Genomic DNA, 22,728 nt, shown 5'->3' with positions numbered 1-22,728 from the left:
CCAGGGGTCTTCAAACTGTGGCCCTCCAGTTGTTCAGGAACTACAATTCCCATCATGCCTAGTCATATCCGTGAATGTCAGAGTTTTACAATGCCTCATGGGATGTGTAGTTCTGCAACAGCTGGAGGGCCGGAGTTTGTGGATCCCTGCCCTAACCCCTTTCCCTTCCCAGGGCGACTTCTTGCCTTCCTCAGGTTAACTCCAGGCAAAAACTATTTTTCATAGGCATGTAGCTGGCTTATCTTTCTTTTCCCCTGGTGTCCAACCAGTGGCCCTTTTGGAATATGATGTGCGGCCCTCAGACCTCAAAAGTCTGTAGTGGGAACATTAATAAGGGTAATAGCATTAATCACTACGAGCCTCATGTAACATGTTCCCAGTTTTATATTGGTTTCTGCAGCATATCCCCAGCCATGAATATAGCATGTCCTACCCTCTCTGACCCACTCTAACAGTCCTGTCAAGCATTACATATATTGAACATTAAATACGGCCCTTTGGTGATGTCAGGGGCCGCAATTGTGGCCCCTTTTAGCACATTATTTGGAAACCAGTGGTATATCCTGTGTCCTTACGTTGCACATTTTAACAGCCTTATTGAGCTATCCTTCTAGAAAGTGAGCATTGGGATCCTTTCTCTCCCTGTTTTCTCTCCAGGAGACCAGACACCTGTGCATGCACTATATGCATAGCTGCAGGACCAGTCCTCTTTAAAGCCCCTTAGATGGCAAAGATCGCCCAGATCCACAGGTATTGTGACGTCACCACATCCTTGGACTTTAAGGAATTGGCTTGCCAATTGTGTTCTCATGCCTGCTGGCACTTTATGAAATATTTCAATAGAACTATACATTGTGGATTCCGGCCTGCAGCTTCAGACGCTGCTCCCTGTCTGACCTTCCTCGACTTGAGGTTTAAAAAAGAGGGTGAGCCTATTTCCTTTGGGTGGTGTGCTGCAAGGCAGAGACTGGTCTTACCATATTTGTGGTAATGGATGAAGATAAGTTTTTTTAAAATCATTATAGAATCATTTCACATTAATTTTTCTTAAAGTGTGTGTTATTTATGTATGTATGTGTGTATGTCCAGCCTTAGTCCGTAGGGTTCAATATTAAGTTGGCCCACCCTATGCAGGTATAACCGCTTCAACTCTTCTGGGAAGGCTGTCCACAAGGTCCATAAAGACATGGATGAGCGAGTTTGGGGTGGAGGAACTTGACTGGCCTGCACAGAGTCCTGACCTCAACCCGATAGAACACCTTTGGGATGAATTAGAGCGGAGACTGCGAGTCAGGCCTTCTTGTCCAGCCTCAGTGCCTGACCTCACAAATGGGCTCCTGGAAGAATGGTCAAACATTCCCATAGACACTCCTAAACCTTGTGAACAGCCTTCCCAGAAGAGTTGAAGCTGTTATAGCTGCAAAGGGAGGGCCAACTCAATATTGAACCCTACCGACTAAGACTTGGGATGCCATTAAAGTTCATGTGTGTGTAAAGGCAGGCGTCCCAATACTTTTTATAATACAGTGTGTGTGTGTGTGTGTGTATATATTACAATCTAGTGTGTGTGTATGTGTGTATATATATATATATATATATATATATATATATATATATATATATATAATGTGTGCGTTGTGTGTGTGTATGTATATATGTATGTATGTGTATGTGTGTGTATATATATAACAATTTATGTGTGTCTTTATATAGATTGTCACAGATTTTATTTTAGAAGGATATTTTATATATAAAAGAATTGTTACAGATATGTTTTATAATGGCATAGATTTATTTTGATGTGAGACCTTCCTTAAGATGTATTTGTTTTTAGAGCTTTAAAGGTACAGAGGTTATATGTTTCAGTGCAGTTTTAAAGGGTTGGTTAACCTTTACCAAAAAAACAAAAAAACTGCCTATGCAGTTAGGGGATGCCTGTAGATAAAAAAAAAAAAATGTGCTGCTTTGGCCAAAGTTAGAAAATACCTCCCAAAGCCTGGCCAAAAAACTCAGAGATGGCATCACGCTGTCCTGCTTTGTTGCTAGGATTTTGCTAAGACTTGCCCAGCTTCTTCTAACCGCTTTCCATGCACTCTCTCTCCACCTTGTTGCAGTAGCTCTGAGCTTGGCGATGGTGGAGATAATGGCCCACACATGCGGGGGTGTGGAAGCTTGCTTCTGTGATGGGGGAGCAGTATCGGCTGGGAGTGTCTTAGCAATAAGGCAGGATGGCATGATGCCGTCTCTGGGCGTTTTTTCCTCCAGACTTTGGGAGGTACATAACAAAAAATAAACTTTGTAAAAACTCCTTTGTGGCATAACACTGTAAAAAAATCGCAGATCACCGCCATTACTCGTTAAAAAAAAAAAACACCAAAAATGACAAAAATCTTTCTCTTTGTTAGTAAACGCGATAACTTTTGCGCAAACCAATCAAAATACGCTTTTTGCGATTTTTTTTTTTTTTTTTTTTTTTACCAAACATAGGTAGCGTAAAACAAATTGGCCGAAAATGTTAAAAAATTTAGATTTTTACATTTTTTTGGGGGGAATTTCATATAAAAAAAAATGTGAAAAATATTGTTGTTTTTGCAAAAATTACGCTTTTTTTTGTTTATAGCGCGTGATCAAAAAATCGCACAGGTGATCAAATACCACCAAAAGAAAGCTCTGTTTGTGGGAAAAAAAGGACGTGAAATTCGTTTAGGTACAGCGTCGCACGACTGCGCAATTGTCCGTTAAAGTCACGCAGTAAAAAAATCGCAAAAAACCCCCTGGTCTTTTAGCAGGAAAATCCTCCGGTGGTAAAGTGGTTAAATGAGTCTGTTCTCCTCTATCTGTTGAAGAAAACAGTATTCGATGCACTAATTTGTCACCTGATCAATCACCGGCTGTCAGGACTAATGCCTCGTACACACGCAACGATTGTTGACCGTGAATTTTCGGCCAACGTCCAATCGGCCGATTGTCGGCTTGTTAGTATGATGCTTCCGACAACAGACTCCGACTTTTCGGTCGAACAAAATCTTGTGTGCATGCTATAAAATTTTTGTTGGCCGTCAACAGAACGGCCGATTTTCCGTCAGTCAGTACAGATTTCGCCAGACAAAAATCTGATGAGCAAGACTGGGCATGCTCAGAGAAGAAAAAACACACGGAAAGTAAACCAGCGCATGACATCACTTCTGAAGTTGGTTTTTGTTGGCCGAGAAAATTTGTGTGCAGTCTAGAGCACATTTCAACCAACACAACAACACTGGACAAGAGACGGCCGATCGGTCGGCCGATAATCGTTGCGTGTGTACGAGGCTTAAGGATGCCTGGTGCCAGGGTGGCGTGGGCAGTAGCAGTGAATTGGGGATCCCAGTGAAGACCTGTGGTAGGTTTCCCAGCTTTTCACCATATCCAAAAAAGCAACCGTAAATACATTTTTTTATAATCCAAGAAAGCAAACTTACGTTACTTTTATATAGTCATTCAGAAGGTGCAAGATTTTTTTTTTTTCTCTCACTGTAGTTTCATTTTAAGTAAAAGCAAACAAAAGTTAAATTATATCCAGTATATACTAATTTAAAAAATAAAAATAACCCTCGCATACATGCATATACATGCAGTACTGGAGGCCATATCTCCAGAAGGATATAGATACTCTAGAGAGAGTTCAGAGAAGAGCTACTAAACTAGTACATGGATTGCAGGAAAAAACTTACCAGGAAAGGTTAAAGGACCTTAACATGTATAGCTTGGAAGAAAGAAGAGACAGAGGGGATATGATAGAAACTTTTAAATACATAAAGGGAATCAACTCGGTAAAGGAGGAAGGCATATTTAGAAGAAGAAAAACTACCACAAGAGGACACCATTTTAAATTAGAGGGGCAAAGGTTTAAAAGTAATATGAGGAAGTATTACTTTACTGAGAGAGTAGTGGATGCATGGAATAACCTTCCTGCAGAAGTGGTAGCTGCAAATACAGTGAAGGAGTTTAAGCATGCATGGGATAGGCATAAGGCTATCCTTCATATAAGATAGGGCCAGGGACTATTCATAGGATTCAGATATATTGGGCAGACTAGATGGGCCAAATGGTTCTTATCTGCCGACACATTCTATGTTTCTAGGTTTCATATATATAAGTCAAACCTGTGCGAAATCACTGAATACACAACGCGTTGGGTCTCCCCACACATGCCAGAGGTAGAAGAATCGTTGTTAGGCCATTATTTAGACTTAAGTGTAAAGGTAAAGGCTGTAAAGATGGTCTATCTCTAATTTTTGGTATAAAAAAAAAAAAAAAGGAAAATGTTTTATTTTGACATACACGTAAAGCATGTGTAAAAATTGCTCCAGCAGGGACCTCCACCAAGATGCAACATTTTTTTTGAGGTATAGCGTATCCTTCTCAATTCCGTCATCTAATAAAGATAACCGCAGTAAAGCCATCTTTTTGGTTTGGCTGAGCAGTGACATGATAATTCTCATACTGAAAAATGAACACATTTTAGGTTCCTCTAGGTAGATGTAAAATAAAGGAATAAAAATGCAGGCATCCTTTAGCACATGCTAACTAATCTATATCTGATGATAACTTCCCCTTTATCCTGTTTTTACACACATTAGGTTTATGGAGTAGGCTCTGCTCAACATTAAGGCTGCATTCACATGTCAGCTTATAATCGCGGGCAGAACCGCCGCGGTTCCGCCCGCGATTCGGAGATTTATTGCAAATCGCAGGACGCCTAGCGTTGCCCGTTGATTTGCAATAGCCCCCCAAACGCTGAGCGATGTTGCCGCGATTTACGCCCGCCGAATCGCGGCAACATCGCGCAAACAAAATCGCGTGACGCAATACGCTCCAAAGAAGCTCTTGTACTTTTTTGGAGCGTATTGCGTCCCGCGATTTTGTTTGCGCGATGTTGCCGCGATTCGGCGGGCGTAAATCGCGGCAACATCGCTCGGCGTTTGGGGGGCTATTGCAAATCAACGGGCAACGCTAGGCGTCCCGCGATTTGCAATAAATCTCCGAATCGCGGGCGGAACCGCGGCAGTTCTGCCCGCGATTATAAGCTGACATGTGAATGCAGCCTAAATTTTGTGTCACCCAATCACCAAAATGAGATTAAAACAGAATTCTGGTCAACTGTAATTAAAAGGAAATTAGAACACCCTCCAGGTCACTCCTGGTCTGGTATTGAAAACATTGAGGGACTGCTCGTATTTCAGGGCTAAAGTAATTTATTTCTCTGCGTTATTATTATTATAATTATTATTATAGTATACAATATTATTATATTATACATTAATATTTTTGTGCTACTCATCATTATTATTATTTGGACAATTAACAGTTTTTATAGTATAAAATATTGTTATTTTATAAATTAATATTATTATAATAATATCATTATTAATATAATAATATTATTATAATAATATCATTATTATAATATTATTATCTAGACAAATATTATAGTATAAATTATTGTTGTTCTTTATTATGATTACTATGGTACTTATTACTATAATTTTTTTATGTATATAAATTATTATTGGTTATTGTTATTATCTGGGCAGTTAATAATGATAATATAGTATAGACTGGCCTTTTTCAACCAGGTTGGGGTGCCATTTGTTTTTTTTTTTGGGGGGTTCCTTCGCTAAAATGCCAAAAAATTGGCTAAAACTGTATACAAGCCAGTGGGTGGATGAAGGTTGCCTTTTAGTTATACAAAGCCAAAGGTTTTTATTGTGCACCATTACAACCTTCTTGCCGCCTGCATCCTAACAACCAATAAGATCAGTTGATTAGGGGAATGTTGAGCGCCTCCACAGCATCCTTGTTTGCCCCCTCCTCTGCCCCGCTCCAACGGCACTGGGGTCATGTTCACTACCTGAGGGAGAAGAGAAACATTGGAAAATTAGTCAGTACTAGTGTGTAAAGGTGTTTGCTTTGGGCGAAGAAATCACCAAAAATGTTGGGTGTCCTACATGTGTGGATATTGCTGCAATATGTACAACTAGCTGTTTAGTTTTTTACATTTTAGAATAGGGTGCATATTTTTAAAGGGTGCCTTGACTGAAAAAAGGTTGAGAAACACTGGTATAAATTGTTGTTCTTATTTTTTTTAAATGATTAATATTACACTGCTCAAAAAAAATTAAAGGAAGACTTTTTAATCAGAGTGTAGCATCAAGTAAACTCCTGGGATATTGATCTGGTCAGTTAAGTAGCAGAGGGGGTTGTTAATCAGTTTCAACTGCTTTGGTGTTAATGAATTTAACAGGTGCACTAGATGGGCAACAATGAGACAACCTCCAAAACAGGCATAGTTTTACAGGTGGAGGCCACTGACATTTTTTTTCCCTACCCATCTTTTCTGACTGTTTTTCACTAGTTTTGCATGTAGCTAGGGTCAGTGTCACTACTGGTAGCATGAGGAGATACCTGGACCCCCTAGAGGTTGCACAGGCAGTCCAACTCCTCCAGGATGGGACATCAATACGTTCCATTGCCAGAAGGATATCTGTGTCTCCCAGAACAGTCTCAGGAGAATGGAGGAGATTCCAGGAGACAGGCAGTTACTCTAGGAGAGCTGGACAGGGCTGTAGAAGGTCCTTAACCCATCAGCAGGACCGGAATCTGTTCCTTTGTGCAAGGAGGAACAGGATGAGCTCTGGTCAGAGACATTCACACCAGTGGCCTGCTGGAGGTCATTTTGTAGGGCTCTGGCAAACAATCAGAAACAGACTTCATGAGGGTGGCCTGAGGGCCCAACGTCCTCTAGTGGGCCCTGCGCTCACTGCCTGGCACAGTGGAGCTCGATTGGCATTTGCTACTGAACACCAGAATTGTCAGGTCCACCACTGGCGCCCTGTGCTTTTTACATATGAGAGCAGGTTCACCCTGAGCACATGTGACAGACTTGAAAGGGACTGGAGAAGCCGTGAAGAATATTATGTTGCCTGTAACATCGTTCAGCATGACGGGTTTGGTGGTGGGTCAGTGATGGTCTGGGGAGGCATATCCATGGAGGGACACACAGACCTCTACAGATTAAACAATGGCACCCTGACTGCCATTAGGTATTGGGATGAAATTCTTGGACCCATTGTTAGACCCTACGCTGGTTCAGTGGGTCCTGGGTTCCTCCTGGTGCACAACAATGCCCGGCCTCATGTGGCGAGAGTATGCAGCCAGTTCCTGGAGGATGAAGGAATTGATACCATTGAATGGCCCCCCACGCTCGCCTGACTTAAATGCAACAGAACACCCCTGGGACATTATGTTTCAGTCCATCTGACGCCAAGAGGTTGCACCTCAATCTGTTCAGGAGCTCAGTGATGACCTGATCCAGATCTGGAAGGAAATACCCCAGGACACCATCCGTCATCTCAGGAGCATGCCCCAACGTTGTCAGGCGTGCATACAAGCATGTGGGGGCCATACAAACTACTGAGGACCATATTAAATTGCTGCAATGAAATTTCAGCAAAATGGACTAGACTGCTGTATCCTTTTTTCACTTTGATTTTTGGGGTGTCTTTGAATTCAGCCCTCTGTAGGTTGATAATTTTTATTTCCATAAAAATATGTGGCATTCTTTCCTTCCCAACACATTACCCAGTCCATACCAGTATAGATCCTAACACATTACCCAGTCCTTACCAGTATAGATCCTAACACATTACCCAGTCCATACCAGTATTGATCTTAACACATTACCCAGTCCATACCAGTATAGATCCTAACACATTACCCAGTCCATACCAGTATAGATCCTAACACATTACCCAGTCCATACCAGTATAGATCCTAACACATTACCCAGTCCATACCAGTATAGATCCTAACACATTACCCAGTCCATACCACTATAGATCCTAACACATTACCTAGTCCATACCAGTATAGATCCTAACACATTACCCAGTCCATACCAGTATAGATCCTAACACATTACCCAGTCCATACCAGTATAGACCCTAACACATTACCCAGTTCATACCAGTATAGATCCTAACACATTACCCAGTCCATACCAGTATAGATCCTAACACATTACCCAGTCCATACCAGTATAGATCCTAACACATTACCCAGTCCATACCAGTATAGATCCTAACACATTATCCAGTCCATACCAGTATAGATCCTAACACATTACCCAGTCCATACCAGTATAGACCCTAACACATTACCCAGTCCATACCAGTATAGATCCTAACCCATTACCTAGTCCATACCAGTATAGATCCTAACACATTACCCAGTCCATACCAGTATAGACCCTAACACATTACCCAGTCCATACCAGTATAGACCCTAACACATTACCCAGTCCATACCAGTATAGACCCTAACACATTACCCAGTCCATACCAGTATAGACCCTAACACATTACCCAGTCCATACCAGTATAGACCCTAACACATTACCAAGTCCATACCAGTATAGACCCTAACACATTACCCAGTCCATACCAGTATAGACCCTAACACATTACCCAGTCCATACCAGTATAGATCCTAACACATTACCCAGTCCATACCAGTATAGATCTCCAGCTTGATATTTTTCCCCATTGAGATCTGATGTATTTTCAAAGTGTTAATTTTTTTGAGTATTGTATTTGTAGTGTATATGTACTTATCATCGTTGTTATTATTATTGTAGTTTTATTTCTCTGCAATACATCCACTAAAAAGCCCTCATTTATGAGTATACAGGAGCTCCCTACTTTTATTCATTTGTTTATTTATTTTTTTATAAAGCTGACCGAATAATAAGGATGCACTTTTTAAAGACCTCTACAAACTAAGTGTATTAAAAATGATTTTTTTTTTTTGTTTTTTCATGTTTTAGGTGCAACTCTAAGTATGAGACCAGCTCCCATCCCTATAGATGACACAGAGTGGAGGCAAACCCCACCCCCTGTCACCGCTACCTCCGGTACATTCAGGTTACGAAGGGGCAGCCGGTTCACCTGGAGGAAAGAGTGCCTGGCTGTCATGGAAAGGTATGGCATGGTTCATTAAAACTTATATTGCTGATGTGAATCATGGTGGTGTATGAGCCATGAGTTACATTGCCAGCCACAGGAGGATAAGACACTAGACCAGCCTCTAGGGACCATAATTTTTTATATATATATCCTGCTGAGCTTCTCTTGTGGTCATCAAGGAGTATGGACAATTTTTTTTTTTTTTTTAACCCCCCTTACACCGACCTATGCAAATATGTGGCCCCACTGCACTGGACATTTTTCCATAGGACCACATATTTGCATATCTTCCTTTGTGCTGGGATCACTCCAAGCACTGAGATTGGGGTCCCACCGAAAGCCCCGGGCCCTGCTCTAATGATCGGGGCCCAGAATGTCCGATTCCAGGTCAGCTGATTGCTGTGATCGCCTCTGATTGGCTATCACAGTGATCAGTCACTGGGAAGCCCATCCCTGTGTTTTCTGTCTCTGTGAATGGATGAGAGAGATACATTGTATCTTTCTCTGTACTTGCAGAGATAGGGGGGGAAAAAAAGTGTGTGTAGAAAAAAAAATAATTAAAAAAAAAATCTAATAAATTACCTAAATCATGGTTTGATCTAGGGTACGTGTTTGGGTCAAGATTGAGGTCAAAGGTCAGGGTCAGTATTTTTTTTGGACAGGATTTTCTATTTATTTTTTTAAATTAGTATTAGTATCACTGTCAGTGTTTTTTTAGGTAGGATTAAAAAAAAAAAAAAAGCAAAATGCGTACTATTGTTTCTGGGCTCTGCTACAGATACAAACAACTACGTGGTATTACTGCCATCGTCAGGAGCAGGAGAATTTATTTTGGGTTGTTTGTTGGCAGGTTATGGTAGTAACAAGAAATATACAGTTAAATTTTTTTTTTTTATTACTATTTTGGGCCAGTTTTCCTTAGGTAATTAAAAAAAATAATCTGGAAGGAAATATCCACTAGCATTTACTATGAAATGAAAGCCCAATTTGTCCTGAAAAAAAAAAAAGGAAAAATTTCACCTGGATGCACAAAGTTGTGATGATATGTAGGGTTTTACTAACACGTGTCAAATTTGCAAAATTTAACTAAGGCCCCTTTCACACATGTGGACCGTTTAGATCCGCCTGTCAGTTTTTTAGGCGGATCTGAATGGATGGATGTCCCATGCATCCCTATGGGGCAGCGGATGTCAGCGGAGACATGTCCACTGACATCCAATCCGATCCTGTCCGTCAAATCCGGACGGGTGGAAACCCTATTTTCCATCCGTCCAGGGGATCGGATCGGATGAGAACGGACAGATGGTCCGTTGTTATCAGATTCCCCCATAGAGGAGAGTGGGGATTTGACACCTCCGTCTCTGCACACAGAGCGGAGACGAAGCTGTCATCCGCCTGCTCAGTGGGGGATTGGCGGATCGATCCCCCGCTGAGCAGAAAACGGAACAGACAGGATCGGAACTTGTGTGAAAGGGGCCTTAGGCATTGTAATGGAACCTCAGACCCACACTGTACTTGTGGTCTTCCGTCAGTATACGGCTTCCTCGCAGTCATGAACATAGATATCAAATCCCAGCCGCCGTCATACAAAACTAGCCTTACAGTTTGTATACTGGAAACCACTAACTCCTTTATTAAAACAAACAGACTTTTATACACTTTAGAAGTAGGTCGGTCACTACATGAATATTTACCCAAAACATCACACAATGAATAGCTAACGAGGTACAGCTGACTCATGGCTAATCCCATCTAGACAAGGTTATTATTCACATGCTAATTAGCTAGTACTTAAGTCAGCCTGGAAGCCCAGGCTGCCGGCACCAAAGGTAAAACAAGATATAATATACATTATTATAGTGTAAATACTGAGAACCCACAGTAAACAATAGGTGAGCAAATCAGCATAATTTACAATGCGTGAAAGACAGGTGTTTGAGCTGATGACATGCACCTGTCACAAGTCTGACCAACTGAAGCAGTCCAAACCATCAATTTATCTGTCACATAGTTTTTTCACTGTCAGTGCCCGTCACAGGCATTAAGATTTGTTTTACCCTTAGGCATCAAGGGGTTAAGCTCCGCTGTTCTTCATGTCTTGGTTGTGTTGGGCTCTGATTCACCATTGTTTAGGTTTGTCTGCCCCCCTGTTTTGAAGCTGCTTGGGAATGTCACATGGTACGTGAACCACGGTGTTCCTCAATAAACTATATATATAACTTGATTCTTTTACTTAGTCCTGGTTCACACCGGTGCGATTTGTCATGCGATTTGACAATTCGAAATTGCATGACAAGTCGCACCACCTCCGCTGGCAACCGCTCAAATAGTTTTGACTCAGATAAAGGTTCATGCGCTACTTTTTTGGGGGATTTCTTTGCGATTTGCATAAACTTTTGCAATTACAGAGTCGCACTGGTGTGAACCAGGGCTTAATGTAAAATGCTTTTCTTGGGGGTCATTGGACAGCCACTGCTCCCTTTCAACTCACACTGGGTTTTGTCATTTTGGTGCATACATACTGCTTGCTACAAATAAGCAAGACATCTGGAAGAAGGGCTTTAGCCTTTTTTCCTCCCCTGGGCTCGTTGAACTCCAACAAAGGGATTTTACAGCAAGGACTGGACGAGCTCAAGACGCATGTCATGGAGGGGGGTGGTTGGTTAGGAGCTTTGGGTTAGGACAGACAGGTGTAAAAATGCTAGAATTGGACTTTAATAAAGCCTATAGGGAGGCAGTAAAGAGAAATCTATCGCCGACCTGGCCTTCTGAAAATACTAGTTCCCTGGCTCCTGTGGATTTGAGTTTCTGACCTGGAACAATATGCAGATCAATAGTTTTTCTTATTTTTGTAGCCAAATATATATTGGCCTATATTGATGAAGAAGTTTTATTTCTTTTAATTTAATTGGATATGTTTTATAGCAAAAAGTAAAGAAATATTTTTTTTTTTTTCAAAATTGTCGGTCTATATTTGTTTATAGGGCAAAAAATAAAAACCACAGAGGTGATAAAATACCACCAAAAGAAAGTTCTGTTTGTGGGGGAAAAAAAGGACATCAATTTTATTTGGGTACAGCACCATGCAATTGTCAGTTAAAGTAATGCAGTTCCATATCACAAAAACATGGCCTGTTCATAAAGGGGGGGGGGGGGGGGGGTAAATCTTCCAGAGGGCCAGTGGTGAATTGCTCTGCCTGTTTGTGCCTGTTTTGGATCTACTTAAAGTGGAACTTCACTCTCCCAATTAACATTGATTATTTTTAATCCTCATGCCTCTAGCACTAGTAAATCGATAGGAAACTATATAATTTTTACTTGTTTTAAGCTTTTTTTTATTTTTTTTCATTTCTTCAGTTATTATCCGGTTCCTTGTCTAGGCAAATTATTTCATACATCCCAGGAGTCTTCTTGAGTGGAGGGGAGAAGAGGAGGGGTTTTCTCAGCTAAGCACACTCTCCTGCATGCATGCTTGAGCTAAGGGCAGATGGTTTCCAGGAAGTGAATGCTTCATGAATCATTTACCCATACTCAAGATGGCCACGGCCAGAAATGGTAGGGGGGGGGGGGTTGTTCTCCTAAGTGATATCTCAACCATATAAAGCATGGAGACACCGATGGATGGACAAGCTTGCTTTGAATTAGTAATGCACCGAAATTTCAGCTGCCACAAATTATGGGGAGAGAATAGGGTGTTTTTAGTGTTGTGCCGAAAGAGAAAAAAAAGTGTAGATAATGGCTGCAAAAAATTCCTCAGATTTTGACCCAATTTTTACCGCAATTTTGACCTGATTTTTACCTTGTTTATGTTGTGTTTTTCAGAGGTCATGTGACTCAAAAAATGCATCAAAAACGCAACACGGGTGCATTTCTGATGCGTTTTCAATGGAAAGGTGTGTTTTACGTGCGGTTTGACAAATATGCACCAAAAATCCAGCAAGCCGGATTTTTAACACCTCTACAAAAGGTGCCAATAATGACCGACAATAAATTCATATTCATTTAAATTAATGATAGTAATTAAAAAGTGGAATACAGTATAATTATTTATAAAAATGTATAGATTTTTTAAAAACAGTAAATTTTGGTTTTGGCTAAGTGCATACTGAATTTTCGGCTTGGCACTGGAATTTTCATTTCGGTGCACCATATTAAAAATGAACGAAATTGTTTTTGTGGTGCTCAGATGCAGTGAAGATTCGCTTTAATTAGCTCCCACCTAAAGGACATTAGTCTGAGAGACCCGGGGATGGTGGGATGTATAGTTTGTTCATGGGAAGTGTCAGTTCTCACACTACAGAGGTCATGCATTAACCTGTGCAGTGCCATGCTGCATGTAAATCTTTTGACACAGGAATGTGAAGATTTAAGCTGTCCATACAATTTCCTTTAGATTTACCTTCAGCTATGTAGTGCAAGGGTCTGCCTGATACCATACAATCTGAAAGTGTTTAGGTTTGACCTCATATTATATGGTTTTGGTAAATCTGATGAGAAATTGTACAAGAAAATTGTATAATGTATGGCCATCCTTACTATATATATATATATATATATATATATATATATATATATATATATATATATATATATATATATAGTGTGTGTGTGTGTGTGTGTGTGTGTGTGTGTGTGTGTGTGTGTGTGTGTGTGTGTGTGTGTGTGATCCGGTGCAGAGATGTCACCCTGTAGCAGTTAAACTGCTATAGGGCAGACCCTAAGTAATGTCTAAATGTCACGTTATACAGGACAAAAGATATAACAGGGGACCCATTTGTTGGTATTTAGATCCATGAGCTGTCACAGCTCAGTGAGAGTAAGATTTGGGCGCACACGGGGAGGTTTTTGTGTGACAGTACAATCACCTGTGTTTTCCTGTAATTAATCATGAGACGTTGCTACACATGCACTTGCATGTGTGTTGTGGTATCATGCTGCACGCCATTGATCCCTATTCGTAGAAGTCACTAGAAATGAATCACTGGGCCATCAGGGGCAATGATCGCACTTGCTCCCAGCCTGACTCGGAGGCAGGCATTAGTCACTTTGCCATATTTACTTCATAGATGGTGCTGTACATTGTGCCTTACCGTGCCTTGCTCCTCGCATACCTGCCCAAAATGACTGACCTCCTATAGCTAAAGGTAGGGATGTGCTGAAAATGGGGTTATCAGCGCTTTACTGATTGAAATTAAAAGGTGCCGATAATGGCCGCCGAAAACAAATGCAAGCGATTTTACCGTGTTTGCGGTGCATTTTTAATAGGTAATTTGACTCAAAAACCGTATCAAAAACACAACACCGGTGCGTTTTTTTTTTTATGCGTTTTGTCTCATTTGCATTTCAATGGGGAGGTGCGTCTTTGGTCCATTTTTTTTTTTTGCTGGCCAAAAATGCAGCATGCACCATTTATACCACCGCAACCGACTAAAGTGAAGAAAGACATAATTTAACCACTTCCATGTACACGATTTTGTGCACTGGTATTCGGGGGGGGGGGGGGCGCAAGCGCTGCTTCTGCTGTGATTGGAGACAGCGGGAGCCAGTCAGCGGGTCCGGTGGCTGCAATGGCTGCCGGGACCCTTTGATTATTCGGCGGAACAAGGCAGGGAGCGAAGGCGAGATCTTGTCTTTCGGCTTAGCTGAAACAGATCTCGCTTTTCCTCTAGTGCATCCACTCCCCCCACAGTTAGAAAGCACTCCCTACGAGCACACTTAAGCCCTTGATCACCCCCTAGTGTTAACCCCTTCCTTGCCAGTGTCATTTATACAGTAATAGTGCATTTTTTTTTTTTTTTTAGCACTGATCACTGTATTGGTGTCACTGGTCCCTAAAAAGTGTCACTTAAGCCTCGTACACACGTACCGATCGTCGGCCGAACGATCGCCGTCTTTTGTCCAGGGCTGTCGTGTCTGTTGAAAAGTGCAAAAGACTGCACACGAATTTTGTCGGCCAACAACAGCCGACTGCAGAAGTGATGTCATGTGATGGTTAACTTTCCGTGTGTTTTTTCTTTTCTGAGCATGCCCAGTTTTGCTCATCTGCTGTTTGTCGGCCGAAATCTGTACTGACTGACGAACAATCGGCCGTTCTGGTGACGGCCAACAAAAATTTTATAGCCTGCACACCCGATTCTGTTCGGCCAAAAAGTCGGAGTCGGTTGTCGGAAGCATCATACTAACAAACCGACAATCGGCCGATCGTTTGGCGGCCGAATATTTACGGCCGACAATCGCTACGTGTGTACGGGGCTTTAGTGTCAGATTTGTCCGCCGCAATGTCGCAGTCGCTGATCACCGCCATTACTAGTAAAAACAATAAAATAAGTCCATAAATCTATCCCATAGTTTGTAGACGCTATAACTTTTGCGCAAACCAATCAATATACACTTATGAGGATTTTTTTTACCAAAAATATGTAGCAGAAAACATATTGGCTTAAATTGATGGAAAAAAATGTTTTTTTTTTTATATTGGGAATGTTTAACCGCAGAAAGCAAAATAATGTTTTTTTTTTTTTTTGTGGTTCTTTTTTTGTTTATAGTGCAAAAAATAAAAACCGCAATGGTGATCAAATACCACCAAAAGAAAGCTCTATTTGTGGGAAAGAAAAGACATCAATTTTATTTGGGTAGAGCGTCGCACGACCGCGCAGTTGTCAGCGCGATGCAGTGCCGTATCGGAAAAAATGGCCTGGTCATTAAGAGGGTAAAACCTTTCGGCGCTGAAGTGGTTAAACGGATGCATTTTTCTTACGTTTTTTTTAACGCAGAAGAGCTTCAAAAACTGCTCAGTGTGAAAGCAGCCTATCGTCCGAAAAGGTGCCAATAATGGCTGAAAATAAATTCATATTCATTTAACTTCATAATAATTCAAATTTTAAATAGAATACAATTTTATATATAAAAAATATATATATATTTTAAAAACTGTCTGTTTCGGTTTTCACCCGAGTGCATCGGGAATTTTTCGATTTCGGTCAAAAATGTTAATTTTGGTGCACCACTAGCTAAAGGCTTTTATTTAGGCAGCTCTTTAGCAAGGGTGTTAATCACATTCCCTCCCATACAGAATAGAATCTACAAAAAAGTCATAATTTATAAAGCACGTTTACAAAATCTGAAATCCACACTAACATTTTTGTAAATCACTTATTATATGTAATGAAAGCTAATGTTCTGCTTATATTTTGCCTTCCCTGGTTCCTCCCTCTGCGCTTATCAGCGCGCTAATGACATTATTAACCTGCTCCCATCCGCGCTACAGCCTATATACGGCTGCAGTGCGGACTTGAATTTTCGGGAGGCCGTTTTTAAACGGCCTCCCAGTGACACGCCTCCCGCGAGCGCGCATCGGGGAGAATCTGTGTCGGCCGTGTCCCTTGGACACGGCCGATCACAGATCGTGGTGAATGGCCAATCACAGCGGCCATTCACCATATGAGATCATCTCTCATCGCCGGCGCTCCTTCCTCACACAGAGCCTGCAGTGTGAGGAAGGAGGGGGAGCCGTCAGCCGCCGGGGACACACAGCGATGTAATCAGGGCACTGATCACCAGTGCCCTGATTACTAAAGGTAAAAAAACACACACAGTGCCCGCCATCAGTGCCCACAGTGCCCGCCATCAGTGCCCCCCATCAATGCCCACAATCAGTGCCCATAGTGCTGCTAGTCAGTGCCCATCAGTGCCTGCTCATCTAGGCACTGATGAGCACTGACTGGCAGCACTATGGGCACTGAGTGTGGGCACTGATGGTGCTGCCCATCAGTGCTCATCAGTGCCACCCATCAGTGCTCATCAGTGCCACCCGTCAGTGTCCATCAGTGCCATCCGCCAGTGCCCATCAGTACCGCCTATCAGTGCCCAGCAGTGCCGCCTATCAGTGCTCATCAGTGCTGCATATTAGTACCTCCTCATCAGTGCCCATAAGTGCCACCTCATCAGTGCCCATCAGTGCAGCCTATCAGTGCCCATCAGTGCCGCCTCATCAGCGCACATCAGTGAAGGAGAAAATTTTATTTTCAAAATTTACTCGCAGAAAATAAGAAAACCTTTTTTTTTTTTTTTTTTTTTCAAAATTTTGTCTTTATTCTTTTTTTTTTTTGTAAAAAATAAAAAACCCAGAGATGATTAAATACCACCAAAAGAAAGCTCTATTTGTGTGAAAAAAATGATAAAAATTTCATATGGGTACAGTGTAGCATGACCGCGCAATTGTCAGTCAAAGTGTGACAGCGCTGAAAGCTGAAAATTGGCCTGGATGGGAAGGGTGTTTAAGTGCACAGAAGGCAAGTGGTTAAATAAAACCTTTCCTTTTTCAATACATGCCTTATGTCATTAAAGGTCTCCGTGCTACTCTATGCAATGCAGGTAGACCATGGTTGGTGGGAGGGGCAAGCAGAGTGCTGTATATAGTTTCCTGAAAATAGGAAACATCGGTAACGTGCACATGTGATGCTGATCTCCATGTTTAAAAGGGGTCAGCCAGGAACAGTAAGGCTGAGGAGGAAAGGATTAGATGCCTGCTGCCTAACATGCGGCCCGATGGCCCTCTAGGTGCAGCCCACAGTCTGATGAGCACCAGTCAGATTGCACAGTGGCAGCGAGGTGCCAGGCGCTGGAATGCTGTTTGTGTTCCAGCACCCAACACTGGGGAAAAAAAAGGGAATACAAATAAACTACTGGCCTAGGAAGAGCGAGAGAGCGCAATGCAGGAGTGTGTGATGGGTAAGTGATCAACAATGGGACAAGGTTAACATTTTCACTGCCATGATCACCAACATAGGGGGAGGGGACCTTAATTGCGATGACCCCAAATAGGGGGGGGTTAACTTTCACTGCCATGATCATCAGTGTACAAGAGGAGAAGGTTATTACTGCCTTGACCACCAATAAAAGATGGATAGAGGGGGTTAGCACTTTTTAATGCCATGACTGCCAATAAAGGGGTTAACTTTAATCCCAAAGAGAGGGAATGGGAGCAAGGGCAGCCATATTAAATATTGGGGCCCCTTACACAGCTTTAGATCTGCCCCCCCCCCCCCCGGGCCTGACCACCAACATTCCCCCGGGTCCAACCACTGGCCGTCCCACCAAATCAGATGGATCCAAATATTCATCAAGGAGACAGTCCAAGCCAGAAGAGACATCACCCATATATTCAGAGACAGCCTCATCCAGAAAAGAGAAATCACCATATATACAGCAAAAAGACTTTCCCATATATTCAGCAAAGAGATGGCCAAATCCAGCAAAGAGACATCCCCTTGTATTAAACAAAGAGATGGCCCAATCCATCAGAGAAGGCCCAATCCATCAGAGAAGGCCCAATATATTCAGCAAAGAGACCTCCCCTTGTATTCAGCAAAGAGATGGCCCAATCCATCAGAGATACCCCAATATATTCAGCAAAGAGACCTCCCCTTGTATTCAGCAAAGAGATGGCCCAATATATTCAGCAAAGAGACATCTCCATCCAGCAAAGAGATGGCTCGATCCAGCAGAGACATCCCCATATATTCAGCAAAGAGATGGCCAAATCCAGCAAAGAGACATCCCCTTGTATTAAACAAAGAGATGGCCCAATCCATCAGAGAAGGCCCAATATATTCAGCAAAGAGACCTCCCCTTGTATTCAGCAAAGAGATGGCCCAATCCATCAGAGATACCCCAATATATTCAGCAAAGAGACCTCCCCTTGTATTCAGCAAAGAGATGGCCCAATATATTCAGCAAAGAGACATCCCCATCCAGCAAAGAGATGGCTCGATCCAGCAGAGACATCCCCATATATTCAGCAAAGAGATGGCCAAATCCAGCAAAGAGACATCCCCTTGTATTAAACAAAGAGATGGCCCAATCCATCAGAGAAGGCCCAATATATTCAGCAAAGAGACCTCCCCTTGTATTCAGCAAAGAGATGGCCCAATCCATCAGAGATACCCCAATATATTCAGCAAAGAGATGGCCCAATATATTCAGCAAAGAGACATCCCCATCCAGCAAAGAGATGGCTCGATCCAGCAGAGACATCCCCATATATTCAGCAAAGAGATGGCCAAATCCAGCAAAGAGACATCCCCTTGTATTAAACAAAGAGATGGCCAAATCCATCAGAGAAGGCCCAATATATTCAGCAAAGAGATCTCCCCTTGTATTAAACAAAGAGATGGCCCAATCCATCAGAGATACCCCAATATATTCAGCAAAGAGACCTCCCCTTGTATTCAGCAAAGAGATGGCCCAATATATTCAGCAAAGAGACATCCCCATCCAGCAAAGAGATGGCTCAATCCAGCAGAGACATCCCCATATATTCAGCAAAGAGATGGCCAAATCCAGCAAAGAGACATCCCCTTGTATTAAACAAAGAGATGGCCCAATCCATCAGAGAAGGCCCAATATATTCAGCAAAGAGATCTCCCCTTGTATTCAGCAAAGAGATGGCCCAATATATTCAGCAAAGAGACATCCCCATCCAGCAAAGAGATGGCTCGATCCAGCAGAGACATCCCCATATATTCAGCAAAGAGACCTTCCCGTACAGCAGAGAGGCCTTCCTACCCAGCCCACCCAGCAATGAGGCCTCCCCACCCAGCCCACCCAGCAAAGAGACTTCCCCACCCAGCCCACCCAGCAAAGAGACTTCCCCACCCAGCCCACCCAGCAAAGAGACTTCCCCATGCAGCATAAGAACAGTGACCGCACAGACCCACACCCAGCAACATTGTTAATCAATTTGCCAATAATGTGATGTGTAACAACTTGTCTCCAGTCCACAGTGAGCAGTCAGTAAGTCAGGCTACATGCAGTGCAGCTCTTTCACACAGCTGAGCTGTGACTGGCACTCAAACCAGCATCACTCCACCTTCCCCTATCTCAGGCTGCAGCCAGAACTATGTAAGCTACATCAGCTCATTCTGCGTCCACCTGTTAAAGCAGTAGTAGTTTTAGTTAAAGCGGAGTTCCACCCAAAAGTGGAACTTCTGCTCATTTGCTCCCCCCACCCCTCCAGTGCTACATTTGGCATTTTTTAGGGGGGAGGGGGGAATGGGTACCTGTTTTTGACAGGTACCCTTCCCTCCTTCCAGGAGACAGCGTCGTCCACCTGAAGTTCTGTCCTCCTCCTCCTTCCCCGCCGCCGAGCCTATGAGAATGCGCAGCGCACTTCACGCATGCGCAGTAGGGAACCGGCTGTGAAGCTAAAAGGCTTCATTGCCAGTTTCCCTTAGAAAGAATGGCGGCAGCAGCACCTGGCAGCCGATCCGTAAATCAGCTGGGGTGCGAACATCGCAGGCTCCCTGGACAGGTAAGTGTCTATATATTAAAAGTTAGAAGTATTTGACTTTCATTTTTGATTATATTTTTTTTAATCCAGATGAAACTCCTCTTTAACAACTCATTGGTTTGGGGGCCTGGGCCTGTACCAACGAATTGTACTTACTACTAAACAGCAGCAACAACTCGTTCGCTAGGGCCAGGATTAGGTCCCTTGGGACGCTCAGGGTGTATGGGTGGTCCCCCCTGTTTGCGGCACTGGACAGGAGGGTTAACTTGCAGGGGGGGGGTATTGGGGGTTAACTTTTGTCGCCGTGACCACCAATGTGGTTGGGGGGGAGATTAGGGGTTAACTTTCACCACCACTGACTATCAGTGCAGGGTGGGTGGGGTTACATTTCAGTGCCACCAACCACCTGGAAGTGTCAGGGGCCGCACTTGAGGCCCTCTATAATTTTCCAGTTACCCCCCACCACAGGACTAGATGATGCTGGACTTCCTCCAGCTAGGAAATAAGGCAGGCTCTATCCGATTTGCTAAAGCTTCCAATACACATTGTAAGAAGCTCACATTGTGCAGTGAAATCAGAGTAATGTTTGATTTTCGTTTACAAGCGAGGAGCCTGTGCAACTGTGCAAGATTGATGAGACTGCTAAAGGTCAGATTTAATGAAATGTTAATCTAGGTTCCCTTTAAAGGGTTAGAACCCTCCCCTAATAGTAAATCGTTAGTGGATACCTGCAGAATAAGTAGCATATGCCTCACAATGGGCGCTCGTTGCCGGTGGTCTTGGAACTGGGGAGTATTACTGCAAAAGTCTCTATAAGGCCATTGGTGATCCAGCCTGTCAACACCCTGTCGTGAATGAATTAACATTTTTAGGATATATAAATATAGGAAAAGAGATGTTTGTTACACAACTACGGTAATTTAACTGGTTTTCCCATGTTACTAATATCACTAGTCTCGTAATGTAAACTGCACCAGGATGAGCACTTTGTTCTGAAGACTTATGCTATCAATAAATTTCTGATTGGTTTATCCCCTCTTGCCGTCTCCTATTGATTGTTGCCGTTCCAGAAGCCTCAGATGCTGTTTTTCAGCTTTGCATGTACTGTGGACGGGGGCCAAGTGTCTGCTATAATAATATTATACCTTGATCTTAAAGTTGCTGGATCCAATTTAGCTGTGCATACATTGCGGCATAGCTGATATGGAGATAACTCATTCCTGACAGACCTCGAATGCACCCGGGGAGGATAGATCAGCCTCGTATGTCCAGGGTGCTTTTCTTTGTCCTCAATAGATGATGGGGTTTTCCTCAGTAGTAGGGAAAAAAAACCCATATTGGCTGCATCAGTCTATAGCAGTAGTCCCCAAACTGTGGCCAGGGGGCCGAATGTGGCCCTTTCCCTTTATCCGGCCCTTGGGGACACTATTAGGCTCCATGTACACGGGACGCTGGAAATGGCCGTTTTGGAGCAGTTGGGCGTTTTTTTCAGAAGCCCCTGAACCCATCTACATTTTATCTTATCTGACCATGTACACCAGGTCGTTTACAGTCATTTGCAGGCAGTTGCGTTCAGGGACTGTTTTTAGAACGCAATTATTTGCGTTCGAACGTGTGTTTCCCGGCGTTTCAAACGCACAAACGCGTCCGAACGCGCCTGTACGCAATGACCCGCGTTTAGCGTTTGCATTTTTCCATTTTAAAGGGGAATAATTTTTTTGGCCTCTAGGAACGCTTCTAAACGCAAACGCTGCTAAACGCCCGCTAAACGCGGGTACAAACGCGACCGAACGGACGTTTCAAACGTCCTAAAAATTCCAGCATTCAAAGGGACTTTTAACGTCCCATGTACATGGAGCCTAACTCCCACTGATAATATGATACACTATTCTGCCATCTAAAACCAACAATGGGGCACCATTTCTACCTATGATACCAATAATGGGGCACCATTTTTTGCTATGATACCAACGATTGGGCACTACTCCTCCCCCAAATACCAAAAGTAATGATGTTTACTCCCACTAATGCCAGGAACAAGTTCTGCTCCAGCTGGCCACAGCCTGTCCATCCTAAAGTCTGAAAGACCTTAAACCAGCCCTTTGTTTAGAAAGTGTGGAGACCCCTGGTCTACAGAAAAAAGAAAATCATACTTTACTTGTCTTCAGGCCTTATGTCACTGGGCTTTTTGAGTGTTTGTCAAATGGCATATGCAGCATGCTTTTCCATTTTTCATATCAGTATGTCTGAGATCATTCAGAGTTTGACAGGTATATAATACCTGCTCTTGACCTCCTTCTGACTACATATGACCTCCCACATCAGCACTTTTCAAGCTACTGTTGCCTTCACATCGAGCGAGAAGTGTATATGTCTATATAGGCCCATATTTGTTCAACTTTTTTGCGTTCCAGTGATGAAACTTCGCCGTTGTTC

At 42.8% G+C, this 22,728-nt stretch overlaps 1 protein-coding gene across 6 annotated transcripts in view; it reads left to right on the top strand.

Annotated features, from left to right (window-relative positions):
* HMBOX1 (homeobox containing 1) overlaps positions 1-22,728 on the top strand; it is a 121,919-nt gene that overhangs the window by 80,189 nt on the left and 19,002 nt on the right. For all 6 annotated transcript variants that reach the window (XM_082248976.1, XM_082248975.1, XM_082248974.1 and 3 more), the window contains exon 5: positions 8,864-9,017. In XM_082248976.1, the coding sequence (XP_082105102.1) occupies positions 8,864-9,017 (154 nt within the window). The remainder of the gene's footprint in view (positions 1-8,863; positions 9,018-22,728) is intronic.

The sequence above is a fragment of the Pelophylax lessonae genome, assembly GCF_965119305.1.
Source record: "Pelophylax lessonae genome assembly, chromosome: 3".
Lineage (NCBI taxonomy): Eukaryota > Metazoa > Chordata > Amphibia > Anura > Ranidae > Pelophylax > Pelophylax lessonae.
This window is presented reverse-complemented; position numbering and strand designations above follow the sequence as displayed.